Source organism: Labrus mixtus, chromosome 21 (assembly GCF_963584025.1).
Source record: "Labrus mixtus chromosome 21, fLabMix1.1, whole genome shotgun sequence".
Classification (NCBI taxonomy): domain Eukaryota; kingdom Metazoa; phylum Chordata; class Actinopteri; order Labriformes; family Labridae; genus Labrus; species Labrus mixtus.
The window spans coordinates 12,133,595-12,158,989 of NC_083632.1; the positions used below are offsets into that span (position 1 = coordinate 12,133,595).

A 25,395-nucleotide genomic window follows, 5' to 3' on the forward strand; every position below is an offset into this window, starting at 1 on the left:
ATTTCGTTTTCAAGTGTTTCGTGTTCACTTCCTGCTTTATTTGTAATCGCCTGTGTTTCCACCAGCCCTCTGCCAGCTTGGCATTGTCTCCTTAGTTTGTTCATGTTTTCCAGCCTTGTTTTCCTTGTGTTTGTTTGCCCGGTCTTAAGCTTTGTTTGGAATTTTGGATTTTGTAGCTACTTCATTGTGTGTGACCCAGTAACATTTAACTACAGAGCTATCTCTTACAAATGTTTAATGTGTGGCCTGGACTCTCCTCTGCATTTTCAGTGTTTTCGAATTGTTACAGTCCATTTAAAAAAAGTGGAAACAGCTTTTATGGATCATAAATCTCAGGATGGAATATTTCCTGTACAAACACTGTTTAATAATTAGCGTAAAGTGACAAATAGTCTGCTAACAGTGTTCAGATTTGAATCTTCTCGTACAAAAAATACAGTGGAGACAATTAGAATAGTTTCAGCCTATGCAACGGGCTGTCATATCTTTGCTTTTCAAACTCAGTTTATACCTGACATGAAATAGGTATGAAATATTTTCCTTACATTACTACAGTCACGCTAAACTCTGCTGGTTTGAGTGGTCATGAGGACATGGATTTGTAAACATGGTTTGATATTTAGTGATATTATTTAAGTTAAGTTTTCTTTTTGTTGAAATTGTGTGTTTTAACTGTTGATATTGTTTTATGACTTCAGGATACTAATCTGTGAATACCTCAGGATTTAATTCAGGTCAAATGAAAGGTCCAGTGTTACAAAGTGAACAGTAACAGAACTGCACATTTCAAAATAAGGGTATCCAGTCTCTGGAAAAATGAGAAAACGATCTAGACTTATGTGTTTTTATATATTTTTAATGGCACACATAACATAAAACAACAATTCAATATAAAATGACCATTTCTTCATAAAATATGTTCTTTATGTATCTCCCCTCCATCCATAGTAGAGCAACTGGTCACAATGTGTTCAATCAAATTAGCTACCAAAAGGATTGTTTTTATTTATATATATATAAAATACACATTTACATTATGGGACTTACTGACCACAGAGTAAAGGATGCATTAAAAAAAAAACTCCCTCCAAAAGTTATTATTCATGTTCTGTCAAAATCACACAAACTGTGAATGGTATCAAAATATTCACATGAAAAGTACAAAAAATACTTTAGCTTCTAAAGACAAATGATAGATAGTTAATGTGTAACCCCTGACACACACCTGTTGGTTAACAGTTCCTTCCTCTTGGGCTAACTCCTGGATGAAAAACATGTTCGAGACTTATTAACAAGAATTTTTGTACATGTTTAACAGAATTAATCAAAAATAGGCACAGACCCCTTTTTACATTCAAGTTTACTCTTCTGCTCAATCATATAACTTAAAAAGGGCAAAACAACAAGTTCACTTCAACAGGGACACCTGACTCTGGTCAAGGCCAGTCCTGAGGCTCTGTACCGAATTAAGGGTTTTATATCAAAGGAACAAAAACAACAGAGAAAGAATAAATGTTGACAGAGATCGGCCCAGTACTCATCGAAGAGATTCTGCAGTGTATTCAGTGTAAAAACAAGGACATTAAATGTGATTGTGTGTTAGGTAGTGGTTTTTTAATATACTTGAAAACTATCACATTTTTAAGGAAATGGGAACATGTGTGAGATGTGCTAAAATGTGACTTTGATCCAGTGAATATCTTTTGTAAGTACTTTTTGAATGTTTAGAACACCAGAATAGAAGCCTTTAATCCTCCAACTCACAGGTTTTGGAAATATACTTTTGGAAATGTTAAGAATTTAGTGGTACAAGAGTTTTATTTCAGGAGGTGCATTTTAATTACAACATGAGTTAAATGATCCTTTAAGGTTTTTGTATCTTTTCAAAATATCATAGAATGTAAAAATACATTATCATCATCTAATTCCTGCTTTTGTCCACAGAAGATTTTGGAGATTTGACGTCTTTGGATCGAGGTCAGCAACCTATTGAGGGTTTTATTTAACTTAATGACATTATCCACAATTTTTTATAATGTCTAGTAATTATAAATTTAAAAAGTATGGTCTTTTTTATTCAATAATTATAATAATTTTATTCTAGGTCATCAGATGGTAACTTAGGCCAGATATGTTTTTATTAAAACATATTCTTCAGAAGGAAATGATCAAATGAAATCTGCTATTTTTTTTTTTCCATAAATAACTTTCTGGAACAAAATTCTTCAAAACCTGTACGAGAACATTTCTTAAAACCCAGTCTATTGTTTTTAGCCCCTCTAAAGATTTCTGCCACACACTCGTCTTACTTTTCAAAGCTGTGACGTCAGATGTTTGGGATGTGCCAGTTGTGAGAGCACTGACTTTACAACAAGGACACAAGGGCCTGACAATGGCTCCTTTGAATCACTCTACACCCCCCCCCCCCCTGCCCACCATCTCCGCCCAATTCCAGCTAACATGAAAAAATGTCCTCTTAAAAAAAGGCTGTTGATTATTAACTGGGATTCCAGTGTGTTCTCGCTGAGTGGAATTTGAGCCATGCATTGATTATCCAAACTGAGCAGAGCAATGTTCTCTAACTCCTCAGATTCACTTTCAGCTTCAGTGTCTGGTGCATTGCTCACTTTTACAAAAAAGTGATCTGCTCTTTGTTCAATTAAGGGTAGGAAACACATGTATGTCCACATGCTAATTCTTCACTTTTTGTGCGATATACTCACTAATAGCTTGTAGTGCTTTCTTGCACAGTAAAAGGCCACAAAAACAAGAAGGCTTACAACTCAGGCAGCATACGCAGTATTCTGTTCCAGTGCATTGTACATGATTTTAAACACACTAAATCTTCTTTATGTCTTATTATGTCAACATGCGTTGCCTGAAAAGTTGGCTGTTACTCCACCAGTTCACTTTGCATTTAAACAACAAAACAAAAATGAGGTTTGCAGCTTAAAAAACTCTGCTCGTACCAGCTTCAAAACTCTGCTCGTACCTTGTATCTCATGTGCCTTACCACAAAGTAGCTGCAGCAGCAGACACTAACCACCACATACATCAGTGCGACACAATGCCTCTGTCTTCTCCATACAGGATGCCTTTCTTTCAGGGAGCAAATTCACTGGCCAGATGGGCTGCAGGGCCTTCTCTGGGAAAAACAAAATGGCTTTTGAGTGTGTTGAAGACCCCCATCAGGTCAGACAAAGTGACCAGAATACTAAGCATCACCTAGAATGCGTGACTCTGCTATATAAATATATTCTATACAACAGAATATAAAAAGTGTTTTTCTTCTTTTAGCTGGGGTTATTAGCGCATCAAGACAAACATCAGGGAGCCGAAGGGAATCCAAAAAGGCTTCACATGTAATAGAAACAACCGCAGACATTTCAGTGAAAGAAATCAGCTTTTGTTAGCCCAGTTCAACGTTGGATTCTGTGCTAATTAGACATTTTGTACTGTGGTCAGTTTTGACAGATGTGAACTCATCTTGCTCGTCAAGTTCTGAGTCATAAACACAGGCTGAATGAACTTACAGTCATTTAGAGAGAGGCTGAGAGGAAGACAGGAATACAAATGATGCCACAGACACCAGATTAATGCTACACTGTTGACTCGTGGTGCGTCACGGCTGGGTGATTTGGTGATTTGTTTTCCAGAGCTCAACCGGTTTGTGTTCTTTCAACAATGAAAGATGCACTTCCATATGCACATACTGTTCTTAGACTCAATCACATACCCAGCTCATTTCTGACACACAAACTACTCGTCTTCCCTTTCTCTCGCTCCTGGGTTCCCCTCGGTAGAGCACAATCTGTGACTCATCTTGAGTTCATCGTGCTGTTCGTCCCCCTCAGGTGTATCCACTCCAGGTGTCCGCTAATCCCAGATACTCTGGATTCTCTGCCGTGGGGGTCACAAACCCATTCACATGCCTTTGAAGTCTTCTGTCCCTTCCCGGTGCCTCTGCGGCGTCAAGCCCTGCAGCCCCAGCTACAGCTCTAGCTTTGGCCACGAGGTCCAGGTAGTATGGGTTGTCAAAGGCTGGAGAAGTAGAGGCCCCAGTACTTCCGGGGACCAGGTATCCTGGGTTTTCAACGCTGTGACCAGAGCTCAGGCCGTTTGGGAGGCGCCGGTCTGCTCTGGAACCTTTTCGAGGCAGCGTGGTGGGACGCTCGAGAATCACTGGCCTAGGATCCTGAATCTCCTGGTTTACATATTCTGGACAAATGGAGGAAAGATGAGAGATTTATTATCTATCCTATCGTCCTTTACAATAAATTCTTTCAGAAATCCTACTGTGCTCACCTGGCAAAGCCTGATTATGATTATACCCATGACTCCGCCTGGGCAGTGAGAGGTGAAGATGATTTGGAAGATGAAAGCCATTTTGCACTGGCCCATCCGTCTCCAGGTCCCCCTGACTTCCGTTGGAGTAGGTGGGGTCTTTGCTGTAGCGCCCAGGGCTGGCCGGGGGTATGGAGGGGTCGTCTGGAGATTCGTCAAGGAAGACCGAGTCAGACTGGCCCCCGGCTGAGGGACTTCGAGCCAGTGTCGGGTACTGAGAAGTCCACAGGCCGTTTGATGTGCTGGCTCCTGAAGGTAAGGTTGGGTACTGGCTACGGCCCAGAGTGCTTAGAGACGAGTAAATGCTTCGAGGACCGTTGGGGATGAAAGGATCGATATCTAAGCCCTGATCTCTGCTCTGCTGGAGAGAAAACATGAACAAGAGGGTTGATTCAGACACTGGAAGTTTAGAAAGACCACCTGACTGCCAACCAGGAAACCTAAGCCAATGGTCATATTACATGTATAGTTATGTTTATGAAATAAGTAAACCAGATTATATATGTCTGATTTAACGACTTAATCATCACTAAAGCCAGTAATAGAACTGAAAAAAATCTCGCTATTATTAATTGCTACAGAAAAATACAAAAAAATACACTTAACCAGAAACAGTCCTTAGTCTTACTTTAGCTAAATGCTAAGGTCTGCATGCTAACATGCTCAGAGTGATCATGGCAACTTGTTAATGTTAAGAGTTATGTTTCTAAGCTCACAGTAAAGCATGTTGCTTTGTTGACATGTCACAATATGTTTTAAAAATCATTAAAAAAAAAAAGTCCTATACTGAAGAATTCGAAAAATCCAAACTTTGAACAGAGGGCGATGAAATGTTGACACTTATGACATGAATCTGGCTACCATAAAAGTGGATTGGCCAATGAAGAAGTTGACAGCAGGTTAAAAGAAGAAGACGGGGGGATAATGTCGGACAGCCATGAAAAGGAGTATACATGATTGTCTTGCAGTATATCAATTCTCACAGAATCACATTTTCTTAGTTGTCTGAACAAAGTCAATATGTTCTTATGACGATAATTACAAAACATGTACATGCACTGCTTGGACCTGTGGTAAGCTCTGAGTAGCCAGGATAGATCGAAAGTATAGTTGATGTCAAAAACATAGTCCTTCCCCACTGACCCTGTATGATTGGTGTCTTGATGGCCCGTTGGCTTGAGGCCCGTCTGTTTGAGTCCTGGGGAACAGGTTTGGCTGAGGCACCAGATACTCCTCTGCATCCAGCAGTTCCCTCATATTGTTTCCTTCCTCTTCCAGAAGCATCCGGAAGAACTGGCTGTCCACTGGGCTGGACAAGCTCATCTGCTCATCGTTCTGAAAAACACAGATTAAAAAAAAAAAGAAAAAAAGAAAAGTAGTCAGTATTATTTAGTATTTGTTTATCTGGATGTCTGTAATCATTTTTTTTAACCGTCTTAAAGCAAACATTGTAGATTTTTATCAACGAAGAGGCTACATTAACAACATGTCAAACATTTGCAACACAAGGAACACGTACGCATACCTGAATAACTACAAAGCGAGGTGGATCTCTTGCCATGGCACTGAAATCATTGACCAGATCTTTGAACCTCGGCCTGCTGTCTGGGTCAATCATCCAACCTGCCGTCCGAACATAAAAAAAAGCAGCCAATCAATCATCTTCAAAACGTATTAAAACATGCACATCTGTCAGGCTAACAATGCAGTGAAGGAACAACTAACATTTGACCATGATCATGTAGACATCGATGGTGCAGATGAGAGGTTGGGGAAGCCTTTCTCCTCCTTCCAAAACATCCGGGATTTCTCTCGCTGGGATCATATCGTAGGGTTTAGCACCAAACGTCATCAGCTCCCAGACCGTCACCCCTGAGAAGGAATCAGTTTTATATTCACAATTATAGCAGCACAATTTTTCAAGCTCAAATGAACAAACTTCAAAATTGATTATTTACTGATGACATTTACATTTATTGTTTTCATATTGATCAGAAAAATAAATGAATACATTTTGTCTGACATGAAAATGGTTAATGGTTGGACTAGAGCTTGTATAGCGCTTTTCTAGTCGTCTGACTACTCAAAGCGCTTTTACACTGCAGGTCACTTTCACTCGTTCACACACTGATGGCAGAGGCTGCTATGTAAAGAGTCCATCAGTATTAACTAAACCATTCAAACTCGTTTAGCAGAACTTGAGGTCAAGTGTCTTGCCCAAGGACATGTTGATACGCGTGGGAGTAGCTAGGGACCTTCCATTTGAAAGACCACTCGACCACTGAGCCACAGCTGCTTCAAAACAGCAGTCTGTAGCCCCAAAATGTAGCATTCAACTGATGATGTGTGATGATAAATGGAGCACTAAATTTCGTTTAGAATTTCAAAAGATACTGTAGCATCTCAATTTATAAAATGAAACATTTACTAAGACCTTCTTGTATCAGAATTAGATCATAAGATCAACTTCGCAGTCTTGTTAATAGAAACACTTTGACTTTCAAAAACGCCTCTAAACTTTTCATTGAACATTCAATGTCATTTCTAGCCTCGAGTGACACCCACCGTAGCTCCACACGTCGCTCTGATGTGTGAACTTCCTGTGCAGAATGGACTCAAGGGCCATCCATTTAATCGGCACCTTGAGGAACATAGAACAAACACACAAAATAAATAAATACATTTGAACATCCCCTGTGCTGATGCTCATCCAGCCACTCACTGCTCAAACGTACCTTTCCTCCATCAGCGTGATATTCAGTCTCGTCTATGTCGAGCAATCGGGCCAGACCGAAGTCGGTGATCTTCACGTGGTTTGGGTTTTTCACCAGAACGTTACGAGCAGCCAAATCTCTGTGGACCAGCCGGACTTCCTCCAGATAACTCATCCCCTACCACAACCGCACATACCCATCACACACAACTTCATGTGTCCATAAATATACAGGATGATACCACATTGACTTTTTAGAGGAAACCCAACACAAAGATGACACCCTGTTTCTCGTTAACACACCTTCGCAATCTGGACACACCAGTTGAGGAGAAACTGGGAGCCGATACGGTCTTTGTTCTCTCTGACGTAGTCGAGGAGGCAGCCGTACGGCATCAGCTGAGTGACCAGCTGCACCGTGGAGGTCAGACAAATCCCCAGCAGACGACAAACATAGGGGCTGAACACTCCTGCCATCACATAAGCCTCCTGAGGATGACAGAGGAAAGCTGTTTGGATGCTTCAAACTGGATTTGCATGTGTTGTAAATTTCCACACGTGTGTATCTCGCTCACATCAAGGATCTCCTTATTGGCTTTTGGCGATGTATTCTCTCGCAACACCTTGATCGCAACCGGTATCTTAACATTTTCCCCATCCGGAGCCCACACTCCCTGAAACACACAACAAATCATCAAAACATTGTCCAAAGATGTAAAGGGAACTATCACATGTCCAGTAGATAGTACAAAATGCTAAATCAGAATGTTAATGAAGTGGCTTATACCTTGTAAACGGTACCAAAGGCCCCAGCACCCAGCACCCTGAGCTTTTTCAGCTCAGTCTCCTTAAGGATGCGCATCTGAGCCTGATTGGGTGAGGCACCGCTCGGTGTTAAAGGTTCTACCAGCTGCACACATAATGGAAACAGAATGTAGATTAATTTATTAAACACTGTAAAGGGTAAGCTTGAAACTGACTTTTGTGCTGTATTTAAATTGTAAAAAGTGAAGCACATGTCTGACTAATGATTAGAATTCAAGTTTCCAATTTTTTTGACAAAAAAACAACAATAAAAGTCAAATGCTTGTCATGCCCATTGCTCACCTCATGTTCTTGCAGGATCCTCCTCATCGTCTCCTTCCTTTTCAGCTTTTTCTGTCTCCTCAGGTAGAAGACCAGCAAAGCCAGCAGGATAAAGAAAAGCACCACACCGCCCACTGCAGCAGCAATGGTTGTACCCGGTCTAAACAGAAAACACAGTAAAACAAATAAAACTCCAAGAGAGTCTGGATTGGATTTAAGCTTAATTGCATACAGTACTTTAAATTTATATGAATCACTCGCAGAGAGGCATCAGTTTTGTGTTCAAAAGGTGAAGCAGCTCACCCTGTCCTGGTGTCAACGGGGCAGCCCCTCTCATCCATCACAGTGCAGCTGAAACATAGAAGTGCTGGGTGTGAAACAACTCCTGTAGTCCCAAAATTGATAAATAAAAAAATCCAGAAAGTTGCTTTTGTGTGACATTGGTGTTCACTCACGACAGAGTGCAGTTGGTGTTGCAGGACAGACAGTGTCCAGTAGCATTGCTGTACTTCCATACTGTTTGCTGATCTTCTTTTATGCCGCTGGGACAATGATCCACACAAAAGTCGCCATCCTGGAAGTTTCTGCACTCTTCACAATCATCTGCACCCTGAAAACACACAAGAAAAATAAGTCAATTTACAAAGAACATTTTACCTACATCCATACAGGTATGACGAGGTATATGTATTATGATTCATATTTTTGCAATTTATTTGATGGTCTTAATATCAGAGACAGACAGTGAGTGGTGAAAAAGTTTCTGAATTATTATTGCTTTGTGACACACTATCTGAAATCAATCAATCAATCAACTTTTATTTGTATAGCGTCAACTCATAACAAGTATTATCTCGAGACACTTTACAAAAAGCAGGTAAAAGACCTTACTCATTGTTATGTTACAAAGATCCGGCCTATCCATCATGAGCACAAATAAATCATATTTGGAGTCACAATGGATTCTTATATTTAAAGAAAGCAGTAAAAAACAAAGAAATAAACAGGGCTGCAGCAGATGATGTTTCTTCATCAGCGTGACAGTCAGAGATCTGCTGGGACATCTTACCGGGCCGTGACAGGAGGCAGAGCCGTTTAGAGGTCGACACTCTGAGTGACAGGGGACGCACAAAGATCCATCTGTGTATTCACGCACAGACCTGAAAAAAAAACACACGCACAGCAGGGATGAAACATAACATCCCATATCACAGTCAGGGAATTTGTTGGACGCTTTTATCTAAGGCACCTGACACTGTCATAAAGGACATACATTTTTAGAAAGGGTGTTGCAGATAACTGCCTGCTCAGGATGTGCTCTGAACCACAAAGGGCTGAACAAACAATGTACACGTAATAGTTTCAAAGTGTTTCTTTTTTTTTTGGCCACATTCTTGTTGAGAGCAAGATAAGATTACTACCACTCTCACATCTGTCGGTTTATTATGAAGTTAGAGTTAGCATTAGCCAAGAAATAGCTCAACACATAGCCCTCGACAATTTTTATTTAAATAATAAGATAAGATATTAATTAGTTAACTTTAGAGATACCTGCAGACAGGTTTTGCTATCTTTGCTGTAACAGAGAAAGACTAACTGACTCCCCTTGTTTTCATTTGAACCATTCAACCATTTGAACTGTATTTCGTATATCATCACACTACAGGGCAACTAATAAAAATAAAAACCTTCAATGGATTTCAATGATTTAACTTTACTTCTGTGTCATATTAGAAATATGTCATTAATTAGATGCATGTTGAGACCACAGTGTTCTCAAAAGAGCTTAATTAAGCCTATGGCTACAATCTGTCATCTTTATTTTAAATAAATAAATAAATAGGCACTGACTTCAAATCCATCCAACCTGCATAAATCCCTTTAGGCCTTTTTCATTTTCCATTTAACAGGAGGACTAATATCCTAGATCATTTAGAACATCATCACCTTGTTATCCATTGGTACAAGCACAGCAATACGCACGCACACACGCACACACGCACACACACACACACACACACACACACACACACACACACACACACACACACACACACACACACACACACACACACACACACACACACACACACACACACACACACACACACACACACACACACACACACACACACACACACACACACACACACACACACACACACACACACACACACACACACACACACACACACACACACACACACACACACACACACACACACACACACACACACACACACACACACACACACACACACACACACACACACACACACACACACACACACACACACACACACACACACACACACACACACACACACACACACACACACACACACACACACACACACACACACATATTTTTACCCCTGGAAGATGTCACACTGCTCAATGCACTCAGAACCACGTTGGGAAGTCCTGCAGGACACACACTGGCTGGGCCCGGGGCCCCAGCAGCCCCCCTTACACAGCGGGTGACAAACACGACCCTCTGCCTCTGGATACAGACACATGGACAGAGTGTGAGTGGCATGACACACACTGTAGGTTTTGTTAAAAACACTCATTGTGATGCAAGTGTGTTTATTATCTTTGTCAGACCCCAAGCTGCAAAGTAACATAAAGTTTCAATAAGACATTTTAAAAACCCTTAAGACGGACTGTGCACCCACTTTCTTATTAATGGTAAATATTTATCATGCTGCTCAAAGCTGCATGAATGTTGTTTGACGTGCACATAAAGGTCAATTTTGCAGATTGATTAAGATATTGCAATAAAAAAATAAAATCTAGTATCTTGCAGAGGTGATAAACTTGGAAACAGATAGCTGCCAAATTAAGTGTCTGATCAAAGGGCAAGCTATAAAATTATTTAATGGACCTTGGCATTGCAGTGTTCTCATTAAAATGTGTGTGTAAACCAACCACAGAGTTGGGGTTTCTGGTTGTTGCTGATGATGCGGTGGGGTCCCTGGGTGGGATGGAGTAGCCTATCCCAGGGCAGAGAATTGGTGTAACACAGCTGGGAATTGTTGTGCAACAGGACCAAACCTCCACTGACGCTCTGCAGTGAACGCAACCCCAGAGATTTGATGTGAAGATTTTGGAGTGCAAGTGAAAACACACCCCTAAACAGAAGTTCAAAAAACAAAAAAAATCAGAATAAAGGAATCAATACAAGTTCAATGAAGAAAGGTGGGAACATTTACAAGCAAGTCCCAAAGTAGGTTTGAATAAAAAATGTAATGTAAATGAGCAATAATGCAAGAAAAACAAAGCAACAGAGAAACAGTGCATCTCATCATTTGGGAGCTTGTTGTTAAACAGTATCAGGCAAGTAGATCCAACATTTATCAGTATGACCTAGTTAGAGCATGTTACACTGGAAAGCAACCCATAGACATGAACCGCTGCGCTGGCTGGTTTGTTCTGCAAGTCAGAAGCTGCAGTGCTGGCTAATAATTTTCCTTTATGACCCTGGAAATGAACAAACTGCTTTAACCGATCAAGAGTGTGATCGTCAAAAGAAGAGCACAAACCAAGACACTAAGTTAGTGGAAGGGCAGCCTAGTGGAAGTTACAGTGATGAAAAATGTGTACAGTTGGAATGACAAAGTGTTGAATTAAAAAGTAAACCAATAATAATATAATATGGAGACAAGACGGAAAGACAGAATACAAATCAGAGAGTCTTACTTGTAGAGCGTCCTGCCTCTGATCACCTTCAGATTCTCAAACACACTCAGGTCACTCCACTCTTCTGGCCAGGCTTCAACATATAGATAACCTGCAAGTCAAAATCAGACAAAGAGACTTAGCACTCTAATAGGTCATAGTGTGCTCTGTATACCGGTCATGTATGCATGTAGTGTTTTAGGGAAAATGACACAGATACTGCAGAACAAATTTCATTTGCTATAGTTCTGAATCACTTTCAGTCTAAAAATAAATGCATCGTCCAATTTCCTTATCGTTGTAAAGACTCAAAAAAGGGCTAAATACCTGTTATCTCCTCCAGTTTCTTGAACGTGCTCAGCTGCTCGAGGGTCAGGCCTGATGTGTTGGTCACAGGGTCCCTTAACAAAGACGACAGAGTTTTTTACAGACAATTTTACAAAAAACATGAGGCACCTTGGCGCTTGATTGTTCCAAGACAGTTATCTTAGCTATCTCATCTCTGTTGACAGAAAAAAATGTCCACAGGTGCTGGTTATCTCAGGTGTGTTTACACTTCACACTCTCTTAAAGGACTGCTGGCACAAGCAAGAGGATTTATCAGGAATATGGCATCTCATTTTGACTTGGTGTCACATAGGCTGATCCATTAACACAGAGTGACTAATGAGCCAGTTTGATAAATACTGAATCATTTATTACTGTATATTAAGTCTACCCTTCATCATTTTATTATTGCCCCAGTTATTTAATATGATTTGCTTTCGACCAACCAAGAGAAAAAGTGAACAAAGGCAGCTCTCTCAGTTTCTCATGGAGACACAAAGAAACTGTAGAAGTAAAAAAAAACATTTGACGTTTGAAGTACACTCAAGTACAGAACTCCAAAGAGTTTTAAACTGTGTCAGTGTTCTACAGTATATACTCCATTGTTTTCATTTAGTCTCTTACCTTGCAAAGCTTTGAGGGAGGAAGGCCAGGCTACCAAATATCTTCTTACACTTGTTGAACTGCTCCACGTTAGATGACGTCACCATGGTTATGCCATGGTTGTCTATGACACCGAGGTTGTCCATACCTAGACCATAACACACTGAAAAAACAAAGCATGACATTAGATTTCAATCGAGTGGTCTTAAAAACAGACATTAAACTGACATTACAAAAAAAAAAACACAGTAAAATAATGATCAACAACCTTTCACATAAACCGGGACATCATTGGTGGAGAGAAACAAACAAACGGTGTTCTGCATTAACAAATCATCTATAAAGGTAAAACAACAATTGAAGTGTTTTTAATTGTTAAACACAAATTATTTTAATCTATGAGGGACATGCTTTAGGTAAGATGTCCAACAATGTGAGGAGGAGAAGGATCCATGAGACAAACCCCAGGAGTTACAACAACAACAACAACAGAAACAACACGGCCGTCAGGGACAGGTTGGTTCACTTTGTATTGTCAACATGTGATGCATCAGAACATCAGCACATGCAACAATGACGCCACGTAAGCAACGTGCTGAATGCATAACTTGACTGAACCCTTCACATTTGTTTTTGTAATATTTGAGTCACAGAAGGTCAAGTTGTTTTTTCTCTCCTTTAGACTTTCTAAAGCGACACCTTGTAGTCACACCATCCTAATACTGACTAGGACATAAGAATAGCTTCAGCTATGTCAGGCAGGGATTCAAAAAGGTGGCAGAATAATTTCTTAGACATCTTGTTCATATTGACATGACATCATCACGCAGTTGCTGCAAAATTTGTAAAACGGGAATTCCTGCTGCAAATCTCCTGCTCCTGCATCTGAAAAGCGGCTCTTTTGGATTGAGATTTGGTGACTCCAGAGGCAATTAAACAACACTGTACTTATTATTGTGTTCATAGAACCAGTTTGAGATGATGTGTGCTTTATGACATGATGTAATCCTGCTGGAAGTATCTTTTTGTTAGGTTCACTGTGGCCATAAAGAGGTGGATAGAGACAGCAACAATACTCAAGCATGCTGGGATATTTAGCTGATGCTCAATTTGTATTAGGGACTTATCATGTGCCAAAAAAATATTCTTCCTGCACAATGAAACAACCAGCAGCAGCATAAACAGCTGTCCAAATGCAAATGTATCCACAAATATTCAAAGATTCTCACTTATAGGACAGTCTCCTTCACACTTTTCACATTTCTGCATCTCGTCTCCGTCAGGGTTTGTGATGATAACTTCCTGGTTGGCTTTAGGACAAAAAAAAGTGCAGGCCATATCCATAGCCAGATAGTTATCTACAGACAGGGATAAAGAAAAGGTTAATAGGTGTCTTTACAGCGAAAAAGCAAATGAATCAGAAATGGGAAGATGAAATAAGAAGCTAGTAGCGCTGTTACAGGAATGTGATTGTAACATCGCCAGGTTTGAATCCATGGAATGTGTGTGGAAATCTTGGCAGTGAGAGAATAAAATGATCTTTTCCCCACTGTCAGCATTATGCTGTCATCGAGGATGCCCTGCAGCCAAACACTTTATCATGACTCACTGCTGCGGCTGCAGACTGGCCACTACCTGAACACTGTGTTGCAGCTTTTTGTACAGATAAGTTAAAAAAAAAAAAAAAAAAAGTTCTCACAGGGACACGTGTTCACACAGGTGGCTCCAAAGTTGAACTTCTTGTTTGGGTTGAGTTTGGACTGAAAGGTGACGGGGTCGTAGATTGTGGGTGGAGGGCAGTTTTCCTTACAAACACCACTGTCGTTGAAGTGACGGCAAGCCTGGAGAGAAAGGACACATTAGAAAAAGGCTGTCTGACAACACAACGAGTTAACACTGACAAGTGTTTGTCTATTTATGTTGTTTACCAGGCAGTCTGAGTCTTTGGGTCCTGTGCAACCAGCAGCACACTGCATGTGACAGCAGTCATTTGGTAGGGGGCCTTTACACCTTTGACACCCCGACGCACATTTAGTACGGGTCACTGTAAAAAGAGATGGAAAAAAAATCAGTTTATCTCCTGCTCTGAGCTTTAATCTTTAAGTGCCACTGTACTACACATGGTATTAACTCACAGCTCTGGCAGTCCTGTGCAGTTTCTCCCCAGCAGCTTTTCTGACACGCAGGGGCACAACTAGGACCTTTATGATTAAAAAAAACAAACAGTCAACACCAACTAATACTGCACATCGATTTGAGCTTAGCGCACCGTCAATATGCTTTAAAGCAAAAATGTACTATTCTGACATAATGAAGATGAGCACTTTAGATAAACAGCTTCATCATTTTAGTGTAGCATGTTATTTTGTAACTATAAGCTTGTTAGCACTAGCTGGAGTTGATAGAAATGTCCTTTTTTAAAATTTGATTTCATTCTACAGTATCAAATTAGATTAGACAAGACTTGACCCTCTGTGGTCAGGCTATTTAACTCTAGATCAAATATGGTAAATTAATTGAGCTTGTATTGAGCTTTTTTTGTCTTTCACTGCCAATAGAAACTGATTATCTGTGACAGAGTATATCTTATAAGTGCCTCTATTGAAGTTAAAGTTGTTTCAGTCTTCTTTTTTACAGTCTATGGTCTGGACTAACATTGCTATCCCTCAGGTAGTGCTTGAGTGAGCTAAAGACTTCCCTTTATAGAATGAGTAGAGTTGATAAGGTTTCTCGGTTAGATCTATATATCTATCTATTAATTATCTATCTATCTATCTGAATTCATGTGTAAAATTAACTGTTAAAAACTGGACAATTTTCTATTTCCCACAAACTGACTGTGAAAGTGAAAACATTCCTGTAGTATTTTTCTTTTAGTCAATCTGCTACTCACATTCGGGGGCTCGATGCTGCAGCCGTTGTTGCCTTGCATGGATGTTATGCTCGTACAAAGTGTCCCTCCAAATGATGTTCTGGGCATCTGGGAAGCAAAGCTGAGGGTTCCCCCAAATATACACCCCACCCAACAGGATCTCTGCAAGGGAGAGGATTCAGAAAATAAACAGAATGAACAAGCAAAAACACACAGCTCAAACACCAGCCAAGACAGGTCATAGTTGGTTTGGGCATCAACACCCAGTTTGTCTATAGAATTAGAGTTTCTGACCTGTAAGGGAACGAAGCCTGAGGGTGCGGAGACCCCTTCCGTCCAGAGTGTTATCCAACACAGCCAGGGCGAAGCTGGAGTTGTAGGTCTGGCTGCCTCTTATGATCTGGAGGTTGTCCAAAGGAACCACACTCACTGATACATGAGCAACAAGCACATAGCCCTGAACCTCCACGATCCCCTAAACAAGAAGAGATCAAGAGAGTCAGAATAAGAGTCTGTGCAGGCAACAGAAGTTTGAATTAAAAAGAAATCCAAAGCTAACCAAAAGAATGTTTTGTCTCGATCTGATATTTCTTCTTATTTTTAAAAGTAAAGACCTCAGCCTCATCTTTAAAAACATTATTGAATCCTGTGTAATAACAGCTATATTACACATTTATTTATTCATCCTTGGCTACTTGTACACGTCCATTACAGCTACCACATCGTAAATACCTGTAGAAATGAGAGGTCAGGGTTTCCATGAAGGTGAGTAATCTCCAGGTTGCCATGGACGACCTTGCAGCCGGTGTAGAGAAGCCTCAGGGTCTCGTAGTGATTTTCTAGGCTGGAGGGTAGGGCCAGCTTCATTTCCGTACCCAGGCATACTGCAACAGAGATAACAAATGGCCGGACGCATGTCAAATGATGTATTGCTCAATATCCATGCCTTACTATTAGAGCAACTTATGTAAAGTGTCAGTCAAAATCATTTCAAAAAGCAAACTTCATCAGCCTTTAAAAACAATGCAGGAAGATAGAAGTCAATGTCAACCTCTGGAAGAGTTGAAATGTTGCTTTAGAATTCAAATCAATGAATCTCAATGAATCTGTATTTGTATAATGCCAATTCATAACAAATGTTATCTTAAGACACGTTACAAAAAGCAGGTAAAAGCCCTCACTGGCAACCCAAAAAAACCTTACAACTTCAAAACATTGAATCAAGAATCCCTTTTTAATACTTTGCAAAATAATGTTCTCAAACTTAAAAGGTGAAATCAGCTTTCAGGATATGTGTAACAATTTGAATTTGAGTACATAATGAAGAAGTTTTTCTCCCATCCTTTGACAAGTGAGACATGCAGTGGTTATTGAGTCTGTACTGAAGTAATCCAATCAGTTAAGCTGTATAGTATCTGAAAGTAATGCAATGAAAACAACTGGCTTACAAAGAATACATTCTACTGAAATAAGAACAACAACAACCTTGTGACTGAAAAACTTTCCCTACGATTCTTTTCTCCTGGTTGTCAGCTGTAATGCTCCAGTATTTCCACCACAAATCATTTATTGTTTTTTTCATTTTGTCGGTCATTAAATATCAAAATTAGCTTTCTAGACAAAATAACTTGCTAAAGAATTACATTCGTTACTCACATCCAACTGAGACTGTTGACTCAAAGCTGAAGGCAGATCATTCTATATTGAAGATCTACTTGGAATCCTCATATTTTGACTGTGTAACTGTTTACAAGCGGCCTTGAATGTGGGTCTTCTGAAACATGCACCACCTGCGCTGCCTCTGTGTGTGTCTGAGTGTGTGTATGGTATATTTTCCACTGGCAGCAGAGAGCATAGATTCCCCCACAGTGGGTCATACACAGCGTTACATTCAGGGTCATACAGCTCGACAATTCATGGGGGCTGTGCTACTCACATGCACATAGCTCCCATACTTTAGCAGGCAGTCACACACTGTGGGCCGTCCCTCCTCTGCTGGGGTTATAAATGACTTCCTCTGGCTCCTTTCCAACAGCCCTTCAATAGTCAACCCACTTTTCCTGATTTAAGACGACCCCCCCCTCTCTCCTCTCCCTGTGCTATATTTGTCCCTCGGTTGGGAGAAGACGCCTCAGATACATCTCCAGAGGAACAGTAAGCGCTGTCTGGCAGCAGGAGGGCGAAGAAGTTCAGGAGATCTGTGCTCATGACGTGCTCTTATCACATGTGTGCTTCCTCCATATGTAAACTTTCCTGGTGATGGCTGAGAACTTGACACATCCTGCAGTCTTACCAGGATGATGTAAATTAAGTCTGCGTTACAATCTGACAAGCAGATGGGTCTTTGATTGAAAGAGCGGCTGCCAAAAACAACCAGTCAATGCAGCCTGTGTCAAACAGATAAAATCAAATGACTAATCATCGCTTCCTTAAGTGATATCATCGTGGAAAATATATATGTCAAGCCAAAAGGGGAGTCATGCTTTTAATCTTTCATTTTTTTAATATAACTGAATATCAGACAAAAAGGGGCTCTCTAAAAAAGCCTGCGATCTGGACACACAAAAACACAAAACACACATAGCTCAAGCTCCAGGAGTTAGGTAAATGTGCCGGAACAGAGCAGCTTTTCCATTTCTTAAAAGTGTGTGTAAAGCCAGCTCTCAGCTTCCTCTCCTTTCATTCTCACATTGTTTGCTCTCCAAAAGTCTCTCAGCAACGTCTGAGTGTGCTTCTGTGTGTGTTCGGCCTTGTGGGGAGCTGCCACTCTCCCCCCGCCCCCCCCTCCCCAAGACTAAAATACTCGCTCTTTTATCACTACTTTGCTCTATCAGCCGGCTGTCCTGACGCTGGCTCTGCCTCCTTCCTATAAGTCCAATCCCTTCATCTTTTCTTGTAACCTGTTTTCAGAGTTGATCAGCTTGAAAAAATTGTCCCTTGATTAGTTCTTCCAGCGAATCTGTGAGTCACATCCAAGCTTTCACTTTGGACTCTGGAAATCCTCATTTCACAGGAGTGTGTGTCTTTGCATATCTAAAAGATGACACACATGTATGTATTTCACCAGAGAGAAACTAGGTGTGTAGTTCAGACATGTCAGCCACCAGTGGCCCTCCAGGTTACAAGACAATCTCTTTGCGACACTGACATCCTAACCAGAATTTATTGTGATCTATTTCCATTTTTTTGCTCTAAATTAGGAGGCAGGTTTGACTTTTTGACAGTTGTTAAGATCAGCCACCTTGAGGAATTGATTGCCATTATAGTGTCGATTAAGAATTTTAAAAGAACAGTAAACAGTAGCTTAGTAAAGGACAAAAAAGGGGCTAGGAACAGGCTGTACAGCGACGACTCTCTCTCCTTTGCACTGGCAAATCATGGTGTGAAGTAGGCGGAAATGTCCTGTTATTTGGTTTGGACAGATGTTAAAACAATTTGCTGAGCTTCTGAGGTTTTAGAGCAGCCGATCATTTTGAATCTGAAACCAACAATCTGACCCTGTCAAACACACAAGGCATATGCAGTCACGGATTAAAGATGCAGTAATATGTTGTGATAATGTGAATAGGGGATTTAAAGCAATTTTCTGAAATACAATAATAGGAAAACTGTCCGATTAAAATGCACACCACGATCTGCATCAAATCTAGGTTGCAAAAAGATAACAACTGATTTGTAATCAGAGCGATGTTATCAGCTTCTGCGTGTCTATCACAGCATCAGTAACACCCATCATAGCACTACTTTCTTTTTAGTGCAACGTGAGCAACCAAATAGAAAGCTGATTTTTCACTCCTCGTTACATCATGTTAGTTAATGATTAATACCAACCTTATTACCTATTTAGTGATACCTTTTCTCTTTATGACTAATTGTCTAGTTTTAGCGTTTTCTTAGAAGCCCAGACGACTTCCATGAATTGAGAGAACTTTTTCCAGAGTTTTGAATGCTGCTGTTGGCTATTTTGACAAAGCAGATTGTATCTTAAGAGAGTTATTAGTGACTGATTAGGTCTTTTCTGACTTCCTGTTCCAGTGGATGGGACTGTAAACTGAGTGTGTTTTGTATCCATGTGCTGCTTGTATGAGTGTCTGCAAACTGAAAGCCAGCTTGAAGCCACACCTGTACGTGGCTGCGTGCCAGGTAACACAGGGAGTGTGCGTTTGTGTTTACCAGTGTGTGTGTGTACGCTAAGTGACCCAAACATGATGACGTCGACGCTACTGCAGGAGTCCGACTGATCCACGGCGGAAAGCCTGCAGATAGACCAGCTGACAGGATCCTCGGCAGGCTTTCCTCTGATGGATCAGATCCCTTCAAAGCTAAACATAAACACAACATCTGATCCATCAGGACTTTCTCTGTCAGTGCATTATCCCACAGATTCAACATGTTGCTCCTCATTCTAACGCAGCACTAATCCGAGCAACGCCTCTTGCATGAGCTGAAAACTTCTCCTAACCTTCTTGAACACCCCCCTTCTTTCTCTACAGTCGAGGAAGAAAAAAACAGGTATTGCTCAACAGACAAGCAGAACAGGATCGTACTGTACTGGAGTGTCAGACGTGAACTCCTCACTCATTCAGCCTGTCATGCAGAGACTACAAACACAAATACAAACGACACAGAGGCATCGAAGTATGTCCAGCAGAGTTCTTCTCTAAAGTTTGAAAGCTGCTGCAACTGTTTTACATGTCATGATCAGCTTTCAATGAGTAGTGAAGCCTCTCATAACATTTATTTGTATTATAAGAGAACAAATAAAAACTCAAATCATTTTCTTTATTTTTACGGGGAAAACTGATTTTGAAATCGTTTTTTTGGTTACTTACAAAACATTCTGTGCAATTTTTGATTATTTAAAAAAAAATCCATAAATGAATTAATAAAACCTAGACCTGAGTACCAGCTGATCCTAGTGTTCCACTTACTGCTTCACTGCTTCACTGCACTTTTGTTGTTTGGTCTCATGGTAATTTACCTGAAACTTGTTGATTTTAATATGGGTGCTGGGTTTCAGATGGGTGCATTGACCAGAGCTCATTCTTTACTCATTTCTTTTCAGCGGCTAGTGAGAACTTTAAACGTTGTAAGATGGAAGCTGCTTTTTGCTCCTTTTGCATGGAGGACATTTGCGCCCTTAAGTTCATTAGTAAATGTGTTGACAAATACCTTATGAGAAAAATGCAGCACATAACAACACTGTTCTTTTGTTTTTGCCTTTTTTTTAAACTTTTATAACTGTTACAATCCTTAAGAAACAAACAGCTTATTATCGCTAAAATTATCATTGCGAGGGGATTCTTACTATACCTGACAGTTCGTTATAGTTTCTATTATTAAATAATTGTTATGTTAGAACACTTTGTTAAATGTGAGCAAAACACACAGAGAATAAATGTCATTACATTTTTTTTCACCTAATTTGAAAGTCAGGGTGGAATCTTAAGGGAGCATAAATAATTCCAAGAATAAATTACAAGTCTGCACCAAAAATATTCCTTTGCTGCATCGCTCTCTTTTTCTTTTCCACAAATTAGTTTCAGACTCAGAGACAAAGATTTATGCAGATAAACTGTTTTGTGTAGCTCAGATCTGACCAAAGTTAGATTCTCCCCTAGCCCTGCTCTTTTGTTGTTAGCTGTTGACATGTGATGAATAACACAAACATAATAGTTTGTTATGTTCTCTATGTAGTTTATAGTGATAATATATAAGATAAAAGATCTGCAGTGTCTATGGTGGCAGGACATTGAAACTTACTGTGTGGGTTACTGTTTTGGAAAATATAATTCATCTTTTTTGGAACAAATAGACTTTTAAATTATGGAATCTGATTGGTGCATGGCTGGCGTACTCACAAATACCACATCCAGGGTTTAAGGCTTTATTGAAGTCCCTAGATGTTTGGTTTCTGCAGTAAATGTGCAACAAAAAATACCACATCAAGTCCATGTTTTATAAATTGTTTTGACCAAAAAGGAGGTGAAGGTGCGTTTCTGAAACGATAGAAACTTAAGGCAGACAGAAATGTGTCAACAGTTTCTGATGAGGCTGGTATTGGCGACCCCCTCCTCGGCTCACTGACACACAGTCCTGTGAGTCACTGCTTGCGGAGTTAACCTGGCTGCCACTGACGGCCATTCAGTACAGCTTAATCACTTTGCTGGGAGTTTCACTCAATGGGGGCACTGGAGTGTGACAAGGACATGAACCCTGTGGATACTGGACCCTTCGTCACACACACACACACACACACACACACACACACACACACACACACACACACACACACACACACACACACACACACACACACACACACACACACACACACACACACACACACACACACACACACACACACACACACACACACACACACACACACACACACACACACACACACACACACACACACACACACACACACACACACACACACACACACACACACACACACACACACACACAAACACACACACACACAAACACACACACACACACACAAACACACAAACACACAGAAATAAACGATGTTCTCACACAGGGGCAGGATGTTGAAATAATTATTTCTGACCACTAAAAGAAAAAAAACAGCAGCTGACCTTTGAAGTCAGATGCGTGTCGGCTGCAGGATGAGAGTGTGTTAAGACAAAAACAACACTTAGTTACTGAATTAGTAGAGAAGTTTCTGCTTGTGCATGATGCGTTGCTTAAGTTGTTGCGCACAAACCAATCACAATGCTCGTACTGCACTGATGCAGATCGACACTGTGGAGCAAAGTGCACCAACCTGTTCTCACCAACAATGCAGTCGTATTTTGAAATCCCTTCACCTGGGACTATGGGCTTTGTCAGTGTGTGTACTGGATGTTGGGGTAGCCACAGACATAGACTTTTTTTTTTTTTATCCATAACTACTTTAGTAGCAATTGATTCATTATAATACGTAGAAGTCTTTTCAAAATCATGGTTATTATGTGAAAGCTCTGCACTGACCTATTTCCTCAGCAGGTTATTGATTACTTAAAAGGGAAAAAACGGTGTGCGACATATTAAGTGCTTTTAAAAACATCTGGCCGCACTTATTGATGTTTGACTCCACTTAACATAGGATCTCCAGCAATATAAAGGGCCATGCATGCGACTATCACAACAAACCACAGCTGAAAAATAATAGTTACTATTCTTATAAATAACTGTTTGGTCTTGTAGAAAATAATTAATTGTGAACAACATTCATCAGAGGAAGCACAAAACAACCTTTTAAGAAAAACTCAAATCAATGAATGTTTGGCATTTATGCTTAAAAAGCACTTTATAAAAGTAAACCCATCATTGAAATCGTTTCTGTAGAGATAGTTTAAGTTCTCATGTGTAGAGCAGAAAGTTGAAGTGATTAACTTAAAAATGAAAACGCAATATGGGTCTAAACGTCAATGCTTTATTGAACCCTCCTTTTCTCAAGCAATATCAAAACTTTCAAAATAAAACCCTGATTTGAAACGACTGTAAGCCTACTGCACATATGCACTTGTTTGCACTTTCATTTAGCTCTTTTACTGTTTTACTGGCATGCTCTCAAACTCCGAGTGTGACAAGTGCTCCTCTATCAGACAATGTCCTCTTTGGAGCCAGAAGTGAATAATTGACATCGTCATGATCCCTGGCACACAATGCACTGCCTGTTGTTGTTATTGGTTTGTTTTTGTTTACGCGCAGAGCAAACCAGCCTAACGTCCGCCTGCACTCAGTCACTCGTGTATCAGTGCTTATCTGTCCCCTATAAGCTGCAAAGCAGGTTCTCGTTTCCCTTACCTGTTTCGACTACGGCGTTTGTTTGTGCAACACAACCGTGCCACAAGTTGCTACATTGAGTGTAAGTCCAAAAAGTAAAAGCTACTTTGAGAGTGTGACAGGTGGCATTTTTCTCTCCTTATCGTCGCTTCATAAATCCCCGAGAGCCTCAGCAGTGACTTAGTGACGAGGGCTGCGGACTTACGGAGGAATGTGGTCCAAGCTGGAAAATATCAACCTCTTTTGAGTCAAGTAAAAGTTTCAAAATGCACTTCAATACCTCCGACACAGCCCAATAATATTTATTATGTAGGCAGTAACCTATATCTATTTTCCTAATGGTGAAGAAGAAGAAAAGCAGCGAAAGTTACCCACCTTCTCTGCCCAACGCGCCCGTCACTCCGAGTAGCACGGCCCCGACAAACACCAAACTTCTCACCGCCTCCATCTGCTGCGACTCGCCGCCTCTAGTCCATACTCCAAACTTTAAAATATTGACTGCTCCCAATGCCGAGTAGCCGTATTCAGACTTTCTTTCGTGTCTGGGTTGGATTTGGTTTTGTGTTTTGGCACCTCTGGAGTTGTTCGTTCCCAATCTCAGTGACTTCCTCCCTTGAATTCTGTGCCTGTTGGTTGTGGAGCGTGACAGCAGCGCGCATGAGCAGAGGCGCGCGCCCGTGAAGGCCTGAGCGGGGAGTGGCAGGTTTGCTCAGCCCGCCCTCACCACGTTGTATAGCCTAGTGCAAAATCCATTTCATCATATCTGTTATTACCAGGAAAGCAGTGGTAAATAATCAGATATTTATCTTATATGAAATAACTAAGACCCCAAACAGGTCAAAGTTCGTTATTGATAACTTATATACAAGTAGGCTACCCCTACAACATCCAAAGAACTCTTCAAGTACCAAAAACAAAAATATACAGACTCATTATGCAGAAGACATTTAAAAAAAAACGTTATTATATCATTAGATATAATTATTAATGCATTGATCTGTACATAACTTCAATGTTACAGCTTGTAAATAGATGTGATTGTATATTCCCTGGTTCATGGCTTAGTCTGCAGAAATACTTATTTGCTGATGTTGTTTCTTGTAAATTATATAAAGAACATGAACAAGATTTTAAAGAACATTTCTTAAATCAGAGTTTTTTTTAGAGCATCATGCATGCGAGAATCCCGATTAATTACAAATACAAATCATATACTACTGTATAAAGACATGTTCATCAATGTGGAATAAGAATTTGTTATATACAAAAATGAGTATACTTTTATACAGTATTTGAGGGATATAAGAAAAAGTGACATTTTCTCAAGGAAATTAAAACACTTATGTGTTCATAAGTCAAATAAAAATGTCCCAGTTCATGTCTGGAGTGCAGAAGTGATAAGTAAGAAGAAAATTAGAAAATAAAAAGTCACCAAAGTTCCCTTATTATCTCAGATAAAAGTCCTTTGCCTCTGCCCCTGATTAGAGTGCACCATGTAAGTGAGTCTTCAAATGAGAAGCATGGTTTCTCAAAACTGGAAGTTCTGACTAACTTTTCAAGGCAAGCACTCAAACAGAAACTATATTCAGATCCTTTACACAATTAACATACGGAAAACTGTTAAAAAGTAGATACAACATACAATATGTTCATCCAAAATGCTCCTTTGTTATTTTAATTGATCCTACTGTCTCCAGACAGTCCTAGTCCAATGAAGTTGCATATAAGAAAGTAAAATCTGCATATTTTTGGCTATTTCAAAAACAACATAAATTCTGAACTAGTTCATTGTAACAGAAGACTGGGTAAACAAAAAGGTATTTGCTTGCCCTCTCACTGTTATTTCTGACTGTATTAATCATTTATTAACAGAGGAAATATTTGGGCATCCAGTTTAAAGAGTCTGCAGAACAATCCTTCAAATACTCAATCACTCCAGTCAAAATGTTTCAACTCAGAGGCCTCCTCT

General features: G+C 40.2%; 1 protein-coding gene across 2 annotated transcripts; it reads right to left on the minus strand.

The window, feature by feature from the left end:
- Positions 1-835: 835 nt before the first annotated feature.
- erbb2 (erb-b2 receptor tyrosine kinase 2) lies at positions 836-24,081 on the minus strand. Of its 2 annotated transcripts, none has more exons than XM_061028945.1 (27): positions 23,802-24,081; positions 16,359-16,510; positions 15,921-16,101; positions 15,648-15,788; positions 14,890-14,955; positions 14,683-14,798; positions 14,454-14,595; positions 13,984-14,112; positions 12,776-12,917; positions 12,152-12,225; positions 11,846-11,936; positions 11,075-11,277; positions 10,517-10,646; positions 9,213-9,303; positions 8,599-8,753; positions 8,447-8,494; positions 8,165-8,303; positions 7,845-7,967; positions 7,633-7,731; positions 7,361-7,546; positions 7,080-7,235; positions 6,910-6,985; positions 6,070-6,216; positions 5,870-5,967; positions 5,488-5,679; positions 4,306-4,702; positions 836-4,218 (listed from the first exon to the last, which is right to left on the minus strand). In XM_061028945.1, the coding sequence occupies exons 1-27, from the start codon at positions 23,872-23,874 to the stop codon at positions 3,851-3,853; spliced, it is 3,915 nt and encodes a 1,304-aa protein (XP_060884928.1). In that variant the 5' UTR covers positions 23,875-24,081; the 3' UTR covers positions 836-3,850. The 2 variants fall into 2 exon arrangements, with proteins under 2 accessions (XP_060884928.1, XP_060884927.1); XM_061028944.1 differs by having other exon boundaries at positions 4,306-4,705.
- Positions 24,082-25,395: the final 1,314 nt, after the last annotated feature.

Coding starts and splice junctions, on each gene's coding strand:
- erbb2 (XM_061028944.1), bottom strand. CDS start 23,874: ATGGAGGCGGTGAGAAGTTTGGTGTTTGTCGGGGCCGTGCTACTCGGA. Junction 16,511..23,801: donor GGGCGCGTTGGGCAGAGAAG/GTGGGTAACTTT, acceptor TCTCTGTTGCAG/TATGCCTGGGTACGGAAATG. Junction 12,226..12,775: donor CTCCCTCAAAGCTTTGCAAG/GTAAGAGACTAA, acceptor GTCTTTGTTAAG/GGACCCTGTGACCAACACAT.